The sequence below is a fragment of the Dipodomys ordii genome, unplaced genomic scaffold (genome assembly GCF_000151885.1).
Source record: "Dipodomys ordii isolate 6190 unplaced genomic scaffold, Dord_2.0 Scaffold35, whole genome shotgun sequence".
NCBI classification, from domain to species: domain Eukaryota; kingdom Metazoa; phylum Chordata; class Mammalia; order Rodentia; family Heteromyidae; genus Dipodomys; species Dipodomys ordii.
The window spans coordinates 9,782,358-9,802,054 of NW_012267251.1; the positions used below are offsets into that span (position 1 = coordinate 9,782,358).

Below are 19,697 nucleotides of genomic sequence, written 5' to 3' on the forward strand. Positions count from 1 at the left end.
GAAAGAGATGGGCTGGATTAATTTTATGTCACAACAAAGGAGTTGATAGGCCATTGTGTATCACATAGGCCTGGTCCCTGGCATCATACTAGTACCAACCCTGTGGCTAGAAAGGGCTATTGTCAATGGAACAGGCTAGAAGCATACATCTTGTTGGGAGGAAGGCTGAAGGGACCCTTGGTAGCTAGGCCTTGCAGGAATGGTAAACTCATGGATCCTTGGCCTAGAAGGGGGACTAGGATGGGTCAGGAAGGAAAATCACTTTCTTCAGGGTTGCTGTGGGGTCAAGGGTAGATACTCTTTGCAGCTGGTGAGGTTGCACTTAGACTCAGGTGAAAGCCACCAGGGTCATTATTGATTTAACAGAAGAACAATTTGCCAACAGAAGTGTTGACAATTATTTCATCAGACTCCTAAATGCTGGGAGGGATTTCTAAATTAGATGGTCATGAGAGAAGTGGGTGTATGATGGGTCCCCCTGCCATAAAGGTGGCAGTGGAACACCCCCAGACCCCCAATAGCCCTGTCCCTCTGTCCTTTGCCAGGTCTCTGGCCTGCCTGAGGGAGGGGCTGGCTGCAAGGCTGGCTACAGTGGGAAGAGGACCCTGGCCGGCTCTGCCTGGCCTCCTGCTTGCCCCCTAGTGGCTGCTGTGGAAAACAGCCTGTTCTAACCCCACCCTTAGCCTCCAGACGCTGCTCTTCCAAACTAACCCAACACATTCCTGGGGCCTCCCTCACAGTCTTGGGTTCTTCCTGCTGCTGGGTCCTCTGAGCCCAGCGGGGGGTTTAGGCCTGCACTGCCAAAGGTCACTCAAGTACCTTTGTCCTGCCCACGTCAGTCCACCTGTTGAGCCAGTCCCTGCCTTCCTCTTAGGCAAGCTGGGGCCCCACCCCCTGCCCACGGGAGACTGCACGGGGTCAGGTGGGTTGCAAAAACAACAGTGCCCTGGACGTTAACCAGGAATGTAGGGGCACAGGCTGTTCCCTGCCGAGGAACATTGGGAAGGTGAACTCTGGCCAGGTGCAGGCAGGGAGCATGTCAGAGGGGGGCCCCCGGCTTGGGGCCCCCATCATGTTGAGGCCTAGGACTTAGCCAGGAGCCCAGGTGGAGTGACAGGAGAACAGGTAGGCTGTAGGCTTTGTTGGGGTGAGCAAGCCCCCTTGGTTGCCCCCAGCCCACCTGCCCATTCTCAGGAGGACTGGAGGAAACAGGTCTTTCAAAGGAGTGGAAGCACAGTAGTTACTGTGCAGTAGTCCGTGCAGATGGCGGCTGGGGCACGGCGCCCTGTCCTAGCCACATCCTGCTCGCCACTGCGGCCCTTGTCTCTGACACGGGCTGTGCCCACGACCCCTGGGCCCCAGTGCAGCCCATGAGACCCGGCCAGTTCTGGTGCCATCTCTGGGTCTGGGCTCATCTCTCCCTGGTCCCCCATGAGCACCATCCCTGGCGGGCCTGGCTACGCTACATCCGGCGCCCTCAAAGGTCCCAGCAGCCGGTACTGGTTCCAGTGGTTGCCAGGGCCCCAGGGCACATTTGCAAGCATAAGTGAAACAAGCCGCGTGCTCCTGGCAATCAGTGGCTGCTGGGACCACGGCTGCCCTCTGAACTGCCCCCCTCATCGGGTGAGAAAGCGATGATCAGCTCTGGGAATATTCTAGGCAGCAAGGGTCAGAGAGGCCTGAGCACTGTTGTTCAGGGGTTTGCTGGCTCTTCACTCAGCTGCCCTCAAAGTCTGATCATCCACAGCCAGGCTCCTGCTAAGCAGCGCTTTAACCCGGGGTCCGCTGATCGGAACAAGACGGTCAAGGGCAGAAAAGCTGGGAAGGGAGCAGAGGAGCAGGCCTCTTCCCCTCCCCAGAGGCCTCCCAGTCACCCACACCAGTCCCTCCTCATACAACAGTCCAGAAATGAGCATTTAATACAGAAAACCATGATAATTTACAAACGAATCACTTTATGAGCCAGAGCCAGGAGGCCCTGCGGGGCCCTAAGGACGGAAGGGGAGGTGGAGGCACACAGCTTCCCAGCTGGTCCTGCGCAGGCTCCTGTGTGCTGGGGTCCCTGCCCCCTTGCCCTGCACTCCCACTGGTCATCCCCCTGCGGGCTGATGGAGAGAGGAGACGGGGACACAGATCCTAGCGGGCTGGGCAGGGCAGGGAATGAAGCAGGAGGCTTCTGGGCCTGATTCTGGCCACCCATCCTTGGGCCAAGCCACAGTGAAGCAGAGCCAGGCTCCTGGCAGAGGCTTGGGGAGGGGGCTGTGCTGGGGCCTCAGGTGAGGGCGGAGACCCCCCTCTCTCCTCTCCATCCAGCTGTGGGTTGGCTTCTTGCTGGTTAGGGGCTCAGCCAGTCTCCTATGAGGCATGCAGGGGGACGGGCTGGAGGCTGGGGCTCTGGAGGTAGAAAGGCGCCCTCCCAGCTCCCCTGCCAGGAAGGGCCTAAGACACATCTAAGGCAGCCCAGGTTCCCTCGGGGAGCTGGGGATGCTGTGCTTCTGGGCGGGGCCGGTGTCCAAGCCCCGGCTGTGGCAGGCACTTCCTCCTCAGCCAGCCAGGCCAGGGGGGCCCTGTCAGCCCCTCCAAACAGCAGGGCAAGGTCTTCAGTGGCATCCACGGGCCTTCTCCAAGGACACCCACCTGGCCCCACCTTGTCCAAGGGGGGGAGCCCTGGAGACTAGGTCTGGCCAGGCAGTGGGCAGGGAGGGAGCGAGGCTGCCGGTCACTTGGGCATCTCCAAGGCGGACACTTGAGGCTTCACCTTGAAGTACTGGTTGAATCGGATCACAGCGTACCTGCCAGGGGTCAGAGGAGGAAGCCGGGGTGAGGCGGGAGACACTTCCTCACCAGCTCTAACCCATCTCAAGTCTGGGCAGGTCAACTCCAGTCCATACAGCTTGCTGGTCTGTACTGGGGTTTGAACTCAGGGCTTCGTGCTTGCTAGACAGCAGCTCTACTCATTCAAACACCCCACCCACCATCTTTTTTTTTTTTTTTTGCTTTATTTTTGGGAGTAGGGTCTTGTGTTTTTGCTTAGAATCATCAGCTTCAAACCTGCGGTGTAGCTGGAATTATATACATGTTCCATTACACCAGTTCCTAGTTTTTGTTTTTATTTCAAGTATAACTTCTTTTTCTGAGGTCAGACTGGAGCAAACATCTGTCTAAAGTTTGTTCTCCACAGTTCTGTGGTGTTGATATTTATATTCATATATACTGCATGTCCAGGACATCGTCACCTTACAAAACAAGCTCTATAGCCATGAAAAACACTCCTAGAGCTGGGTGCTTGCCTGGTGACTCACATCTGTAATCTCAGCTACTCAGGAGGTTTGGATCTGAGGCTCTAGGTTTGAAGCCAACCTTAGCAGACAAATCCACAAGACTTTAATTAATCAGCAAAAAGCTAAACTGGAGGCAAAGTTCAAGTGGTAGAACTCCAGCACACAAAGACTGAGTACTGTTTTACTCAATGTCATCCATCAGTGGGTTGCTTTCTCTCTCGGCTCCTGGGAACAATGCTCATCAAATGTTCCTTTGAGAATTGGCTTTCAATTCTTCTGGCTTTATTTCCAGAAGCAAGACTGATGGATTATATAAAAATTCTACTTTGAAATGTCCAAGCCACCAATTTCCATGCTATATTGCACACAAGGGTTCCCCTGTGTTATTTTGTTTTTTATAGTGTTTGTTTTATAACGCATCCTGACCCGGGCAAGGCTCTATCTCATGAAGCTTTTGGTGGTAAACACCTGGACACAGGCACGGTTCCCTTCCAGCTGTGGGTGGGAGGGTTAGACAAGGGGGGAGGAATCGAGTTTCAGTCCATGGGGACGTAAGTACCTTACCCAACACGCTCCCTCCGCCTGGTACTGCCAGGTGCTATCCCAGGCCCCTCCACGTGGCCAGGAGGGGGAGGGGGTGTGTCCCCGGGCAGGGGGCAGCATGGCTGGCAAAACCACCCAAGAGGCCTCAGCAAGTCCCTGACATGGCCCTCGGTGTATCTCAGATGGGTTTTCCATCATTCCGTTCACCCCACGCTCCAGCTGGTGCCTGGCCACAGGCGTGGCAATGGCGCTGGGTGGGGTACAGTAGGAAGGCGAGATCTGCTAGGCAGTGAGAGAGGACACAAGCGCTTCCGGCTGTTCCCAGTGCCACTTTCCCAGCATGCTCTGGGAGCAGGGGCCAGTCTGTGCTGAGGACAGGTCAGCAGGGCTGAGGAACTGGCTCCAGGCGTTCGGGGCAGGCTGCCCTTGGCCTCCCTCAGTATTTTGGGACTCCCTACCACCATGGCCCCTGCACCATCCCCTAACTGCCCCTCTACTCACCTGAGGAAATCGAAGTTGATGGTAGAGTACTGGTTCTGGATGAGTGCCCAGAGAGCCCAGAAGAAGTGCGATGCCTGCAAACAGACCACAGAGGATCGGTCCGGGGAGGACCCCTCCCGTGGGGACCGATGCAGCACCCTGGACCGCAGGGCTGGGATGCCGGCAGACACAGCACAGGCTGGGAAGGTTACCAAGGTCAGCCACTGGACCACACCTGGGGCTTTTCTGTCTGACTAGAACGATGCGGGGCAGAGCCGGGCCTGTCAGGTGCAGCACCCACCATTGTAAGGCTTTGGTGGTCCTGAGCTTGACTAGCAGGACATACACTCCCGCAGGCCTCTCCCACACGGGGAATCTCCCTAGGGACACCCCAAAGCCAAGAGGGTCCCTAAAACCCAGGGTAGGTCTGGCGGCAGTGGAGGGGTTGAGGCTCTCTCTAGGGCCAAGAGACCCTGGGAGTGCGGCTCCCGCAGCCTGGAAAACCTCTGAAACTGACCCCTCTTCCTTCCCCTCCTCACCTGTACTCGGGTTGGAAGAGAATCCAGACCCGAGAACTTAAAACGTCAAGTTGGGGACAGTTACTCTGCTTTACCTCAGGCCAGAGGCTCCCCCAGGTTCAAGAAGCAAAGCTGGCCAGGAGCCAGTGGCTCACACCTGCAATGCTAGCTACTCAGGAGGCTGAGATCTGAGGATCACAGTTCAAAGCCAGGCCAAGCAAGAAAAGTCTAGGAGACTCTTATCTCCAATTAATCACAGAAAAAGTCAGAAGCAGAGCTGTGGCTCAAGTGGTAGAGTACTAGCCTTGAGCAAAAGGAGCTCAAGGACAGTGCTCAGGCCCTCAGTTCAAGCCCCAGAACCAGAAAAAAAAAAAGGCAAAGTGGAGGTTCCCAGACCAGAAACACCAGCAGTGCATCCCTCTGCAGGCCAGACCCCACCCTGGAGGCGCTCTGGGCCTGGGCGACTCCCACAAACACAAGACTATCTACAAAATACCTATCCCTCTTACTTTCTGCCTTTCTTGTAAAGCATGGAAAAAAGTATTTTTTCTTTTTTTGGTTGGGAAACTTACCAAGCAGTTTTGTCCTTAAGGTGAAACACAGAAAGAGAAGCCTAACCCACTCTGTTTTGTTGTTTTTGGTGCTCCTGGGGCTTGAACTCAGGACCTGGGCACTGTCCCTGAGCTTTTTTGCTCAAGGCTAGCACTCTACCATTTGAGCCACTTTATGGTAGTTAATCGGATAAGAGTATCATGGGACTTTCCTGCCCAGGTTGGCTTTGAACTGCAATTCTTAGATCTCAGCCTCCAGAGTAGCTAGGGTCAGGGTATGGACCACCAGAGCCCAGCAGACTTGTCTTCTTGCTTATACATCCCTGGTGTTAATAGGGGCAGTGAGTACTGGCACACACCAGAGGAGACCCGATTTGAGCCATGGAGCTCAGCACTGAGAACACAGGGCAGGGGGGAGTGGGCAGAGCCTGCTGGGGAAGGCTGAAAGGCTTGAGGTGGACACAAGTCGGATGTGAGCTTCACCTCTTCCTAAGACTTACAGATGACAAAAGGATGGGCTTCACTTCAACATGAAAGGCTGGGGTTAGAGAGTTGGAAGAGCTACTCAGGCAAACAAGAGAGTTGCTAAAACAGGAAACAGAGCTTTTTCTTGGAAGTATTTCTCTAGAAAGGAGAGAACCTAAGACTTCATGGGACAGAGGGGGAGGGAAGAGCACAGCTGGGTGTTTGGGACATCTAAGATAGCTCTCTCCAGCTCTGGGGGGGAGGCTGGCGAGGGCCTCCTTCCCGGGGCCTCCCAGGCACAAGCACTCACCAGGGCGAACTTGTTGACTTGCACGTAGAGCCGCTCCACCTCCCCGGCTGTCACCGCCATCCCCTTCTGGGCCTGCAGATAGAAGCTCAGCCACTGCAGCTGCGTCTCCCGCGTGGGGTACTGGCAATAATCGACCTCATTCACACCTGTCCAGGAAGAAGGCCAGTGAGCTGCTGGAGCAAGCCCTTTGGGTTCCCCGGTCAGGAGCCCCCTTTCTCCCATCTCCTTTGACCTACAAGGGCTGAGGCTGAAGAGGGACCCTGAGATCACAGGCCCTCTGACCCCCACCCTCGGCTGGCATAGGGGCTGCATCCCAGGGGGGAGTGAGGAGAGCAGAGTGCACTTTCCTGGGAGCAGCAGGAGCCTGACAGTGCCACTGCCCCCCGTGCCCAGTTCAAAACAATTACACGTCCGGGCATTAGCGGCTCACACCTGTAACACTAGCTACTCAGGAGGCTGAGACCTGGAGAATCTGTTTGAACCAGGCAGAAAAGGTCTGAGGCTCCATTGCCAATTAACTAGCAAAAAGCAGGGCTGGAGGTGTGGTTCAAGTGGCAGAGCACCAGCCATGGGCAAACATGCTGAGAACAGGAGGCAACGAATTCCAGCACAGGAACCAGCAAGGACAACAGCAAGCAATGGCGCGCAGATGGCACGGGGCTCTGGCAGCAGATGAGCACTTCTGGGCTCATGCCTCACACGGAGCTCCACTTAACCTTGGGCAAGCCCCCTCCTCTTGCTGGCCTAGATTCTTTCCTCCATTAGACAAGGAACCAGACTTGCTATGAGTGCCACACACCATTTCTCACACTGGCACTGGGCCAGTACCCCAAACCCCTGCCTGGTTCTCCGGGCGATTCTGACACCTAGCTAGGCTCAGCACCTGAAGACCAGCCTGGTAACGAGTCATCGCTGGGCATGGGGACTTTAGAGCAGGTAGAAAAGAGGTTTATCTAGGAGGGGATGGGAACTGGTCCATGTTCTCTGGGGTCTCTCCTTTCTCCTTGTCCCGCCCCCCCAATCCTTTATATCCCCAAAGAAACACTGGCCTGGGAGCCTTGGTGTATGGGTGGTGCAGATTCTCCTGTGGAGATAAAAAGGCCCAGAGAAAAGAAATTTGCCTGGGGCCACACAGCCAGTTAGGGGTGCGATCCGGGTTGGCCTTTTCTCCTTGTACCCAGAACTTGATTCCTTCCTTGCTCCAAAGACTCAGGGAAGCCTAGCGCCTCAGCTCTTCACCTCCTCCTTCCCCACGCTCTGCTCTTCCTCTTCCACTCCCAACCTGGGAGCAGATGCAATCTGCCCCTTTGGAAAAGTGCAGTTGTACTTTGCTCTTCACAGTCGTTAAGGGCTTAAAATACTTAGGAATTATCCCTCCGGAAAGCCCAGAGGGCCTGGCAGCCAGCAGTCCGGCCCCGGGCCCTGCCCGTGCCAGCCTCTGTGTGCCACACCTCACAGCTCGGCTGCTTTGCCCAGCTGGGGCCCCATCCTCCCTCCTTCTGGGTGCAGCTGGTGGCTGCCCTGGAGAGTTGTACCCTCAGGCACAAGCATGCTTAGCTGGCCTGGTCACCTGGGGTTAAAGAAGAGCTAGGATTGGCCTTGGCTGGGCTGGGGAGTGGCTGAGGCTGGGGGTGGGGGAGCACTACTTCTCTACCATACTTCACCCATCCTTAGTCTTAGGGGCTGGCACCCCACATCACCAGCCTCAGAATACCCCTCCAGACCATGCTCAGCTCAATCTATAAACTTCTGTTTTAACAGCCCTCAAGCGAGAAAACCTGCCCTGCTTTCTTTTCATAAATGGTACTAATGGTGCGTGTGTGTGTGTGTGTGTTGGTATTAGGGCTTGAACTCAAGAAACAGGCCCTGTGTCTGAGCTTTGGTGCTCAAGACTAGCATTCTACCATTTGGGCAGCTCAGCTCCATGTCTGGCTTTTTGGTTACTTGAAGATAGGGGTCTCATGGACCTTCCTGCCTAGGCTGATTTTGAACCACAATCCTCAGATCTCAGCTTCCTCAGTAGCTAGGATGACATCTAGCTTTTTGTTGTTGTTGCTGGTTGTGGGACTTGAACTCTGGGCCTGGGCGCTGTCCCTCAGCTCTTCAGCTCAAGGCAAGCACTCTACCACTTGAGCCATAGTACCACTTCCAGTTCTCTTGTGGTTAACTGGAGTTAAGAGTCTCACGTACTTTTCCTGCCCTGGATGGCTCTGACCCGTGATCCTCAGATCTTAGCCTCCTGAGTGCACATCTAGCTTCTATAGGTCAAGGACCACCTCTCATCCCACCTCATTCTGCTCCTTCTTGGCCTTCTCGATTGCTGCAGTGAAGCCGCTCATCATTTGGATGCTCAGCCTGTGCCATACAAGTCTGTTTCATCCCAACTCTGCGAATGGGTCCTACTACTGTCTCCATTTTACAGGGGCTTCAAAGGTCAGTAACCTACCCAAGGGTCACACAGCTAGGAAGCAGAAACACCTGGATTTGAACTTGGAAGGTCCAGTTGCACAGCCTAAACTTTTAATGAGGTCCTCCTGGATTACTCGTCTTCAGGGCATCAGACAAAGAGCAACTTAGGCCACTGTGCCCTTCATGTGGAGCCTCATGCACATGCGTGCAAGTTGTAGTCCACATAGAGAAGCTTGTCCTGGGTGTGCTGGCCAAGCTGGCGTAGCTGTGTGTGCCCAGAGGAAGGGCCTGTTTGCTAACCCACCTGCCAGCTCAAGCAATGCTTCCTGGGACTCTACAGGGACAAGTTTTCACAGATGTGAACCAAACTGCCATGCAGGCCAGCACAGGTCGGCTCTCCGGGGAAGGAGGAGGGAGGTCCTGCTTCCCACCATGAGACCAACTGCTCCTTAAAAACAGGCTGTGCCTTTCCCACTTGAACAGGGATTATTTGCAGCTTGAGGTGTCGGTAGCCTCTACTCTCCACGTCTAGAATCGTCAGTGGGCCTCCGTGAGGAGGGGGCTGCCCCTCTCACCTGCAAACTCATTGAAATGGTTGCCAATGTCAAAGGCTTGGTAGTTGTAGCCGGCATATTCATAGTCAATGAACCTCACATGACCTAGGAGGCAAAGCAGAGAGTTGGTCCTGGGTCTGGAAACAGGTTCTCCAGCATGCACTGTGTTAGGTATTGTAAGTAACATGACTTAACGTATACAGGAGCATGTGCAGAGTTACGTACAAATACTACACCATTCATTCACTCAATCACTTAGTGCCGGTTCTGGGCTTGAACTCTCAGGGCCTGGGCACTGTCCCTGAGTTTTTTTCACTCAAGGCTAGCACTCTACTACTTAAGCTTTTTTTTTTGGTGGTTATATGGAGATAAGAGTCTCATGGACTTTCCTGTCTGGGTTGGCTTTGAACTGTGATCCTCAGATCTCAGCTTCCTGAGTAGTTAGCATTACAAGTGTAGGCCACCAGCACCTGGCTTATTCTACTTACTTGAACTTTACTTTTGAAGTGCTGGGCATGGAACCCACGGCCTCACACAGTAGTCAAGGGCTGTCTCATTGAGCTATACCTGCAGCCCCACACTGCTTCATATGAGACTGGAGTATTCCTGAGCACATCTCTTGTGTCCTGGATGTTGGGGCTCACCTGTACTCCCTAGGGGCTGCACTCTGAGGAACACCAAGAGGCTCATTCTCTCTGAAGGCATAGGAGAGCCACAGTCTCCTTAGAAGTGGGACCAATGGGGGCTGGGAAGGTGGCTCAGTGGTAGAGCGCTTGCCTTGCATGCCTGAGGCCCTGGGTTCGATTCCTCAGCACCACATAAGCAAAAAGAAAAAAGCTGGAAGTGGCGCTGTGGCTCAAGTGGTAGAGTGCTAGCCTTGAGCTGAAGAGCTGAGGGACAGCGCCCAGGCCCAGAGTTCAGGGCCCACAACCGAACCCAAAAAAAAAAAAGTGGGACCAATGTCACCAAAAGGAATGGCATGGGGACACTAAAGATGAGGAACTATAATGAGTGCCTTCATGCAATGGATTCTTCTTTTTTTTTTTTTTGCCTGAGACTGGCACTTGAACTAAAGATGAGGAACTATAATGAGTGCCTTCATGCAATGGATTCTTCTTTTTTTTTTTTGCCTGAGACTGGCACTTGAACTCAGCACCTGACCTTTTCACTAGCTAGCGCTCTACCAACAGAGCCACGCCTCCAGCCCCATGCAAGAGACTTTTCTAAATGACATTTATTGTTCTCTTTTACACGTTAATTTAAGATCAAAACCCAGATCTCCTTCTGCTTGTGTAAATGCCAGGCTCAGGAGCAGGCCCGTGAAGCCAGCTGACCCTCCAGTCTGTGCTGTGGGGTTCCCAGGCCAGGGCCCCGGGGCGGGGGGGGGCACTTGTACCTTTGGTGCTATCGTAGATAATATTCTTGCAGAGCAGGTCATTGTGACAGAACACCACAGGGGACTCCAGCTGGGACAGGTGCTCCTTCAGCCAGGCCAGCTCCTGTTCCAATACCTCCACCTTAGGGACATCTGTAGAAAGGCTAGATAGTGGCAAAAAAGTAGCTGGTGGGGAGCAGACTGCAGACAGGCAGTGCCGGCCCTCAGCCCTGCGGCCCAGCCCTGGCACGCCGCACTACTGCAGAACTGTTGGATGGGAGGACCGTGGGATTCTACTGTGTCACGTGTAAGACGGCCCCTAGGTTCCCTGTCCTGAGAAGCAGATTGAAACCTGGGTGTGGGCAGGTATCGTCAGCCAAATGACATTCCTGCCCCTTTGTGCAAAGGACAAGAGGGTGAGGAAGACAGAGCCATGGAAGGACAGGAGACATGGAGGGAATAACTGGATCCCATGGCTCCAGAGTGAGGGCAGGAAGGGAGAAAGGCAAAGCAGGCCTGGGTCTGGGAGGCTGGAAAAACTGTGCGGAAGGTTGTGGGTCTCCTCCCAGCTCCTCCAGGGCAGGATAATGGCGTACGCTGGTGTGGTGCCTCCTATCCAGCAGCTGAGGACAATGTCACAGGTTGAGGGCCCCAGGAGACCCTCCAGTCTAAACTCTTATTCCCAGACCACTCAGGCCCCAGAAGGTAGTAAACCAGTGCTGCCTAGCTCCAACCTGCAACGCCAAGGAACCCAGAAGGCCAGTCCACTGCGCATGCTCTGCCACTCCAACAATGGTCCTGTCCACTCTGATGACAAGTGGTTCCTTGCCCAGGTCACTGCCAGGCCACATCAGCTGCTGCCCTCTCCCACTGCCTGCACACATCAGCCCCCTATCCCAAACATGACGACCAAATAGGTTAATCAGGTTTAGTGGTAGAATGCTTGCCTAGCTAGCACGCATGAAGCCCTGGGTTCAATTCCTCAGTGCCACATACACAGAAAAAGCCGGAAGTGCTGCTATGGCTCAAAGTGGTAGAATGCTGAGCACAGAGAGGCTCAGGGACAGTGCCCAGGCCCTGAGTTCAAGCCCTAGGACTGGCAAAAAAAAAAAAAAATCATGACAAATAGGTTAATCAACCCAATGTCATGCAAAAGTTGCGCAAGAACGCCATGTATTCAGGGGCTCTGAACTTTAGCCCCTCAGTACAGTGTACACAAGTCTGTGTACACTGAAAAGCCAAATAACACAGTCCTTCAAACCCCAGGACCATCCATGGCAGAGCCCAGGAGGCCGGACTTTATCTCCACTCTTGTGGCTCAGATTTGTTTCTTTGCCCAGGACAGCAAAGGCATGTGGAAGAGGAGAAGAATAAGACAGACCCGCTCTCTCCCCAGCTGACTCCCTACCCCCAGAACACGGGAAGGGTATTTGGTGACTAAGAAGTCTCTAGCTGACAGGCTCCCTCCTGGGATCTGGGATAGAGGCACTTGTCACAGCTCCTCCAGCTCAACCTCACGGGGAAACTGAGGCTCTGGAAGAAGAAAGGCTTTGTGGCAGCCTCCAGGTAGGCACAGCTGAACACTAGAGTTTCTCATCTGGAGAGGGTTGTCCTCCACCTGCCCGGGATCCCAAACTTGCCACGTCTCCTCATAGCTGCATTCTATGTCCCCTCTGGCTTTTGCTGAGGCCCCTCTGAGTCAGGCTGCCCACTGAGAGTCGGGGAGACCCCTCATCCACACCAGCCTTGATCTCCACACAGGCAGTATCTGCTGAGCATGAGAAGGGCCCTGGATTCTCACCTTAGTACCACAAAAGAAAAAAAAAAAAAAGAAGAAGAAAACTGGGAGCTAGCTGAGATCTGAGGATGGTGGTTTGAAGCCAGCCCAGGCAGGAAAGTCTGTGAGACCCTTATTTCCAATAAGCCACTAGAAAATCCGAAGTGGTGCCATGGTTCCAAGGGGTAGGGTGGTAGTCTTGAGCAAAAGCGTTCAGGGACAATGTCCAGGACCTGAGTTCAAGGCCCACAACCAAAAAAAAATTTTTTTTTTCTCGGACTAAGGTCATCCTAAGACACAGAGTGAGGAGGAGGCTTCCTTGGGTTTGCTCAGGTCCCAGCCTGAAAAACACCCCTATGACATCCAGATGCCTGCTGCCCAGTCCCTGACCTCAGCCTGACCCCACCCTGCCCACCCAAGGCCACCATGATGGTTACTGTGGGAACAACCCAGGCCTATCTCCCATCAGCCTCCCTTGGCTGCCTGGCGCCCCTCCCCTGAGCACTTGGACTTCTGCCAGCGTTGCTTTCAGTCCTGACACTGCCAGACTCTTCCAAGGCTTTAGGGCTGGCAGCACAGCAGCTGCTGCTGTCACCCAGAAGCACCCTGACCCCAATGGCGGGCTCCTCAGGCCCAGAGGCAGCAAGCAGTGCGAAGGGATGGGGGGGGGGAGAGGGAAGGCTGAGTTCCTGCCCACGGAGTCTCCTCTAGGCTCCATGTGGCAGGCCAATTGTACTTTCTCCCTTTAGGTGACTTTTCTGAGCCTTCCAGCTTCTTGGCTTTTCACCTTTGTCCTCCCACGAACCCCCCCCATCTCCTCTTGATGCCCCCAGTGTTCTCCCTTGCCCCCCCTGACGCTTTTAGGGCCCAGCAGCCACCAAGGCCACCAGATCTCTTAGCACACATCTCCAACACGCCCCATCTCCCCACCAGCTGCTCTGGACAATACTCCTCACAAGACTCCTGCTCAGTATCACCTGGGGCATCTGAATGCGGAGTCCCAGGCTCCCAGTGAGGGAGTCTCAATGAACTGACACCCAGCAAGCACCCCAGGGGACGCTTCTCCAAGCCTGGGAGATCAGGCCATTTAATGACAACCACTGCAGCTTCCATCCCTACCGTAGGTCCACATCTGCCCCCAAATGTCACCTCAGACCTGCCCCGTGGTGCTCTGTAGATTACTCCCTAAACAAACCAGAGTTCTGGCTCAAACATTTTGACAACTCTGCCTGCCCGCTCACTGCCATCCTGGCTCCTTGGCCTGGCATGCACACTGCCCACTCTCTGGCTCCAGCCCTTCTCCCAGGCCCTCCTGAAGATCTGCTCAAGTCAACCTCAGCTGCTCACGTCTTTGAGCAAGCCCTGCTTCTCAAGCGGCACGGTCCCTTCTCTCAGCCCCACCTCCTCCTCCGCGGGGAACTTTTCTGTCTCCCTCAACTCCATGACTTATGCACCCTGCCTTTTGTGCGCATGTGTGTTTATCGGAATGGCTCCTAAGCTTCTTGAGGGCAGGGCCAGTGGCAGGATCATTTTCATCTTTCTATTGTTTTAAATGACAGTCACTCAATGTTTTGCAAATGAAGGACTGAATAAAAATCAGGGTAAGGAGGTAATGTGGGAGGCCCAGGCTTTATCCAGTTTAAATGATTGCTTTAGTGGAGTTGACGCAGTTCTGGGCAGTGATTATCCCTTCAAGTAGTTCAAAGAAGTTAGATCTTGATCTGCCCAAGGTATGACAAGAGCAAAGGGTACAGGTAGCCAGCTCTCCCCAGGGAGAGCTGTCAACACCCCTTCACCAAAGGTTACGTGGGGGCCTGAATGCAAGGAAGCCTACCCCTCCCCCCCAGACCCTGAGCTACCACTGACCAGCAATGACCTTGGACAAGTGCTCTTCCCCCTTTGGGCGCCAGCTTTGTCATCTCTCAAGTAGCAATGGGGCCTGGAGTATTGCCGAGAGTCCTGTTCTCCCTCAGCCATTCGAGTTCTCTGGGAAAAAACAGCCCTTGTCCCGGAGATAAAATGTGACATAGAGGGCTAACCATGGTCCAACCGAGGACAGGCTGGGGCTATCCTGGACAAGGAGTCCCAAAGCAGCGTTAGATAGTTACCCAGGTATGCCAGGACACACAATGGAGATGACAGTTAATGAATGTCATCTTCCACACCTATTCTGCACCCTGCTTCCCATGAAAACTTTCCCTCTTCCTCCTCCTCCCCTTCCCTCCCTTTTCCTCCCTTACTCCTCCTCCTTCTCCATTTCCTCCTCCTTCTTCACCTGGGCACTGCCTCTGAGTTTTTTTTGCTCAAGGCTAGCACTCTAACAGTTTGACCACAGCTCCACTTCGTTTTCTGGTGGTTGGAGAGAAAAGTCTCAAGAACTTTCCTGCTGGGCCTGGCTTTGAACTGTGATCCTCAGATCTCAGCCTCCTGAGTAGGATTACATGTGTGAACCACCAGCGTCTGACCCAAGGGATTCTTACCTCCAATTAACCAGTTAAAAAGCCAGAAGTGGAGGTATGGCTCAATTAGAAAAAGCCAAATGAGAGTGCAAGCCCCAGTACTGGGCTAAAGATATATATTTTTTAAAGGTCTGGAAGGGATCAGAGACTCATTGCTGAGTTTTTATTTTGGAAGGGGAGGGAGAGGCCTCACTGTTTCTTCCAGGCCTGTTTTCACAGCAGCCTTCCTGTGTCAGGCACCTGGAGGTTAGCAGGACTCTCAGGTCGCAGGCCAGAGAGCAGAGGGGAAGTTCAGGGAGCCCTGTCTTTCTAGGAGCATCAATATCAGGATGCACAAGCTACCTCTGTCTCTGGAAAGAGTAGTGCGAGAATCAGCAAGTATCATTCTAAATAAGGTGGGGGCAAGAACCCTGGAGACACATAGGCCCAAGAAGCAAGAAGACTAGCAGCAGGAGCCTTGACATCCCCAGGGCTTGCTGGCAGGAGATCCGTTCTTCTGATTGACTCTGAGCTCCTCCCCCTCCCTTCCTACTATTAGGGCAGCCAGGCATGCAAGAGGGACCTCTGGACAAGGAAAAGAAGACTGGCCCTGCCAGGCCCCACAGTAGGCAATACTCCCATCTCTGAGCTTCAGTCTCCACTTAGAAAGCCGGGGAGAAGTTATTCTTGACCCCAGTCCCCCAAAACACTCAAGGAGAAATAACATATGCATATACAACTGCCATTCTTGAGATGCAGTCAATTGTCCCAACTTCTTGGACAGAAGCTAAAGGGGCAGCAGGACAAACTCCTCAGCCTCTATCCGGCACCTGTGCCCCTAAACGTCCCGGAAGGGGAACTGGAGCTAAAGGAATAGAAGGGCGGCAGAGACTACAGCAGCCTTGGACCTTCCCAGACTGTTGTACCTGGGGTTGATCTCGCTCTTGACCAGCGTGAAGTAATTGTGCATCTTGTGCCAGAGGGTGGGCCTGGGCAGGCTGCCATTGGCGTGGATGGTGTGAATCTTGGCCATTTCTAAGGCGATTAACCTACAGCAGAAAATGGAGAGGGAACAGAATATGTCAGTGCTGGTGAGGCCCTCCACGCTCAGATCCTGTGGGAAGGAGGCCCACTGGGGCACTAACCAGAGGGCTGAGCCTGGGGTCACAAGTCTCTCAGGAACCCTGGGTCCCCGGGAAGGCATGAAAATGTACTAAGACCTTGAGCTAGCAGCTCCTGTCCCAATCCCAGACGACAGCAGCTCCCTCTCCATCAAGACATCCATAGGTAATGATGCCAGGCAGGGAAGAAATGTCAGCCTCTTATCAGCCTGGCCAAGGTGGGGAGGGAATCAGGCTAGCCAGGGGCAGCCCCTTCCTGGGCCACAGGGAGTTGATGCTGGCAGCCTAGTGCCAAGGACGCAAAACAAACTAGCATTCTATTTTCAAGTCCTCCCATGGACCTTATCCAAGGTCCTGGGAGAGAAAGAGCAGGAGGCAGGGAGGACTGCTGGGACATGGGAGAGGGAGGGGGTGGACGTGGGACTGATTGGTCAGAAAGGAAGGACCTTGACTTGATAAAGACCCCATCGCTGAGGCCCAGGTCCCAGCTGGGCCCTCTCAGTCCTCTGCCAACCCTCCCTTCTGCAGCCCTACCCCCAACTGTACACCAGGCCTCCAACATTGAGGCTTCCTTTGCCTCTGGCCTGTTGCTCGAATAATAATCACTGGGAAAGACAACAAAGACGCTGACTGTTTGAAACCTTGTTAAGAGCAGAGCTGTCCTAGAGACACTTGCCCAGCCTGGAGGAGAGACAGGTCACACCCCATCTGGAGAACGGGGGGGGGGGGGCGGGCTTCTTCACAAGTCCCCCCCCCCCCAACCTCCGCCTGCCTCCTAAAGGGTAAGGAGAGGCTGGGAGACTGGTATCAGAGAGGATAAAAAAGGCAGGCTCTGCACGGAGGGCAGGGGAATGCCTGCTGGGGTCCCAGCAGGGCACGAACACAGACCTGACACCCAGGCCTGGCCTTCTCCTCCCCTAGGAAGATTCGGAACCCAGTTAGAACAGAGCTGTTCCTTGAATATCAATAGGGCTGTTGTGTGAATAGCAATGAAAGTAACCTCAACACTCAGCACTTTTGTGCTGCAGAGCCTCAGCGGGGGAGGCCGGGGGTGGGCTCCAGGCTGGGGGTGGGCTCAGGGGACCTGAGAGGCTGAGGGCCTATCCTCAGGACCTCCACCTCCACCTGCAAGGGAGGACCAGCAATCCTGGGAAAATCGCCACGGAAGGGCTTACCTCCTACCATCCCAATTTCTGGGCTCTCCCCAAAATGCCAATTTCTTATTATGGAACCTAAATCCCCCTTCAATCTTCCTGACAGTGGCAATTGTTTCTGCTAAGAGGATGAGTGATGGCAGGAGGTGCATCGAGGCGGAGGGAGCAGGGGAGCGGGGAGGACCTGCTAATATTTGAGCTTATTTGCACAAGGCTAAAGGAGAGCGGGGAGAGGCAGAAGCTGCGGGAGAAGCAGGGCAGGCCCCCCCCCCTCCGCATCCCGCTCCGGCCTCACCTCTCCAAGCCAGGCGTGTCTGCAGTTGCTCAGATGCAGCCTGAGAAGTTTCTTGTCACACTGTCCCCAGACACACATAACCGTGACACACTACCCAAAGCCAATGTCCCAGGGCCCTAGCAGCTTGAGGCAGCACTCAGGAGCATGGAGTTAGAGGGGCTTTTAAGTCCCTAGAGAGCTGAAAGGTTTGGCAGGTGACAGACATGGAGCTCTTGGCCTACCCCACAAGACGGGCCACATGGATATGCAGAACACGGAAGTCTCCTTTCCCTGGACAGACCCCTGAACTGCTGTCCTCAATATCAGGAGTAAACCTCAGCCTTCCTGGGGTCTGATGCCCTCCACACAACTCATGCACTGGAGGAGAGGAAGGAGGGTCCTGTCTGACACCCCAGTCCTGGCACAGTCAAAGGAAGAAAACATACACTAGCAGCTCTTCGGCCCTCCCCTTCCAGGCCCCACAGCAGCATGCACAGGGCTTGTGAGCATGTACACAGACCCCAGCAGCAGCCTGAACCCCCTGTGTGTCCCCCGTCAGAGAGTCCCGAGGAGCTCAGATCAGCAGGAAGGAAGGCGGCTCGCTGGGCTGGTAATGTCATGCCTGCCCTGGAGAGGGCCTTGCACACCTGAGCTCTCCGCAAAAGGAGAGGAGAGGGAGGAAACCCTGAACGCCCTGGGGATTTGCCTCAGATTTCATTTCCAAGGCTCTGAGATGTTTCCAGGTCAGAAGTGAGGTGGACAGAGGCTGGAGGCATGGGGTCAAGAAACTGATCTCTGTTGCATTTAGGGAACCGTGTGCACTCGCCCCCCCTCCTCCCCCCAATTCATTCTTTCTGCAGATCCCACTGAAACCCTACAGAAAGCTGCAGCCTGTTTGTGCAGAGCAAGTACACGTTCACTCACACACACACACACACACACACACACAAATGCAATTTTAGATCACATGACTACCCTCCATGGACCTCACTATTCACCAAGAAAGTTGCCCAAGAGTTTCAAGCTCCAGACCTGAGGTATAGAGACACCCAGTACCCCACAACCTCCTTACCTGAAGAGCCGGGGTTCTCGGATATGCTCGGGCCCAAGGGCCACGCCCTGCATGTACTCGTAGCACAGCCCATTCTGAAAGGTGCAGTAGAGTTTGGGGGCACAACCATGAGCTCGCAGCAGCTGGAAGTTCCTGACCTCATTCTCGCGGTCCACCAGCAACTCCGTCCGCTCCCCATACACCCGGACCAGCACGCAGTCCCGCATGTCCTCCTCCACATAGCAGGCCACCAGCTTGTTGGTGATACCATCTGTGAAGCGCTAGCAGGGGGAAAGGGCAGCTATGGGTGGGTGGAGTAGGACCTCTCTGGTCTCTCCCCAGGAATTCAGCCGGATGTGCTCAGTGGAATGCCGGGCACAATTACACAAGCCAGCACTGTCCCCAACCTTGAGGTAGACAAGTGAGCTTGAGGGCGGGGGGAAATGGCATCTTGGGCTCATCTGAGACACACTCCCCTTCTGTGCCTACTTTCCTGTGGATGAACTCTGGTAAGGGAGGGATGTCTATACTACTGTGTGGTAGGCAGAAACTTGCCCTTCTCCTTTCTCCTTCACCCTGGCCCTGAAAGAAACCCCTAGGGACCAGAATGTATGCGGCTGAGAAGGGCTGGGGGCTGCCTCCCACCACTTGCAGGCTCTGGGCTCCCTAGTGTAGCTCTTGCTCCAGCCAGTGACACAGGCACAAGGAGGGGACTGAGGTTGGCAGCCATCCCAGGGCTTCAGTGGCCAGAGGCCTTGAGCCTCTGAGTTCCACACCAGAAGGAACAGGAAGATAACTGGACTAGTAACACAAGCTCTCTGGGCAGAGTGGAAAGGAGGATGACACCATAGATTTTACGGGGCACAATGTGAAAGAGACAGGACCTTAGGGGGCTAAATCGATTTTCAGGGAGGTAACAGGCCTAAGGAGGAAAGAAACTAGCCATCAGCCCCATTAGGTCAGTGTTCAAATTACCCTCAGGCCTGCTTGATGCCTTAACTGTCTTATCGAGTCTGGACCTTTTGAAAATGCGACCCCCTCATTGGGAGAGACCTGTCAGCCTCCACGCGCCCTTCACAACCTCCCCAGAACTTTGCCTTTCCCCATCCAGAAGGCCCATTGGTGCTGATCCCTGCCACTCAACATCTTCCTCCATCAGCAGCCCCCAGAAGGCCTTTTGTAGAATGCAGGCCAGCCAGGGAGTCCGCCTGGGGCCCGTCGGGCGGGTGGCGATGCCCACAGGTGCGTGGTGCACTGTCCAGCCGGGGGGGGGGGAAGGCTCCCAGTGTCGGGGGTGCCAATGCGCAGAGCCCGTGAGGGGCGCGGTGGAGGCTGGACTATCCCAGGGAGGCTTCTGGAAGCCCGGCGGGCTTGGCTCGCTCCCCCCCCCCCCGCC

At 54.6% G+C, this 19,697-nt stretch overlaps 1 protein-coding gene across 1 annotated transcript in view; it reads right to left on the reverse strand.

Moving 5' to 3' along the window:
• Window positions 1-1,935: 1,935 nt before the first annotated feature.
• Window positions 1,936-19,697, reverse strand: part of Etnk2 (ethanolamine kinase 2) — a 20,577-nt gene continuing 2,815 nt past the window's right edge. The window contains exons 2-8 of the mRNA XM_013017319.1: window positions 18,323-18,582; window positions 15,628-15,750; window positions 10,508-10,650; window positions 9,133-9,216; window positions 6,149-6,294; window positions 4,326-4,399; window positions 1,936-2,792 (exon numbers count right to left, since the gene is read on the reverse strand). Coding sequence (XP_012872773.1) covers window positions 2,720-2,792; window positions 4,326-4,399; window positions 6,149-6,294; window positions 9,133-9,216; window positions 10,508-10,650; window positions 15,628-15,750; window positions 18,323-18,582 — 903 coding nt within the window. The 3' untranslated portion in view covers window positions 1,936-2,719. The remainder of the gene's footprint in view (window positions 2,793-4,325; window positions 4,400-6,148; window positions 6,295-9,132; window positions 9,217-10,507; window positions 10,651-15,627; window positions 15,751-18,322; window positions 18,583-19,697) is intronic.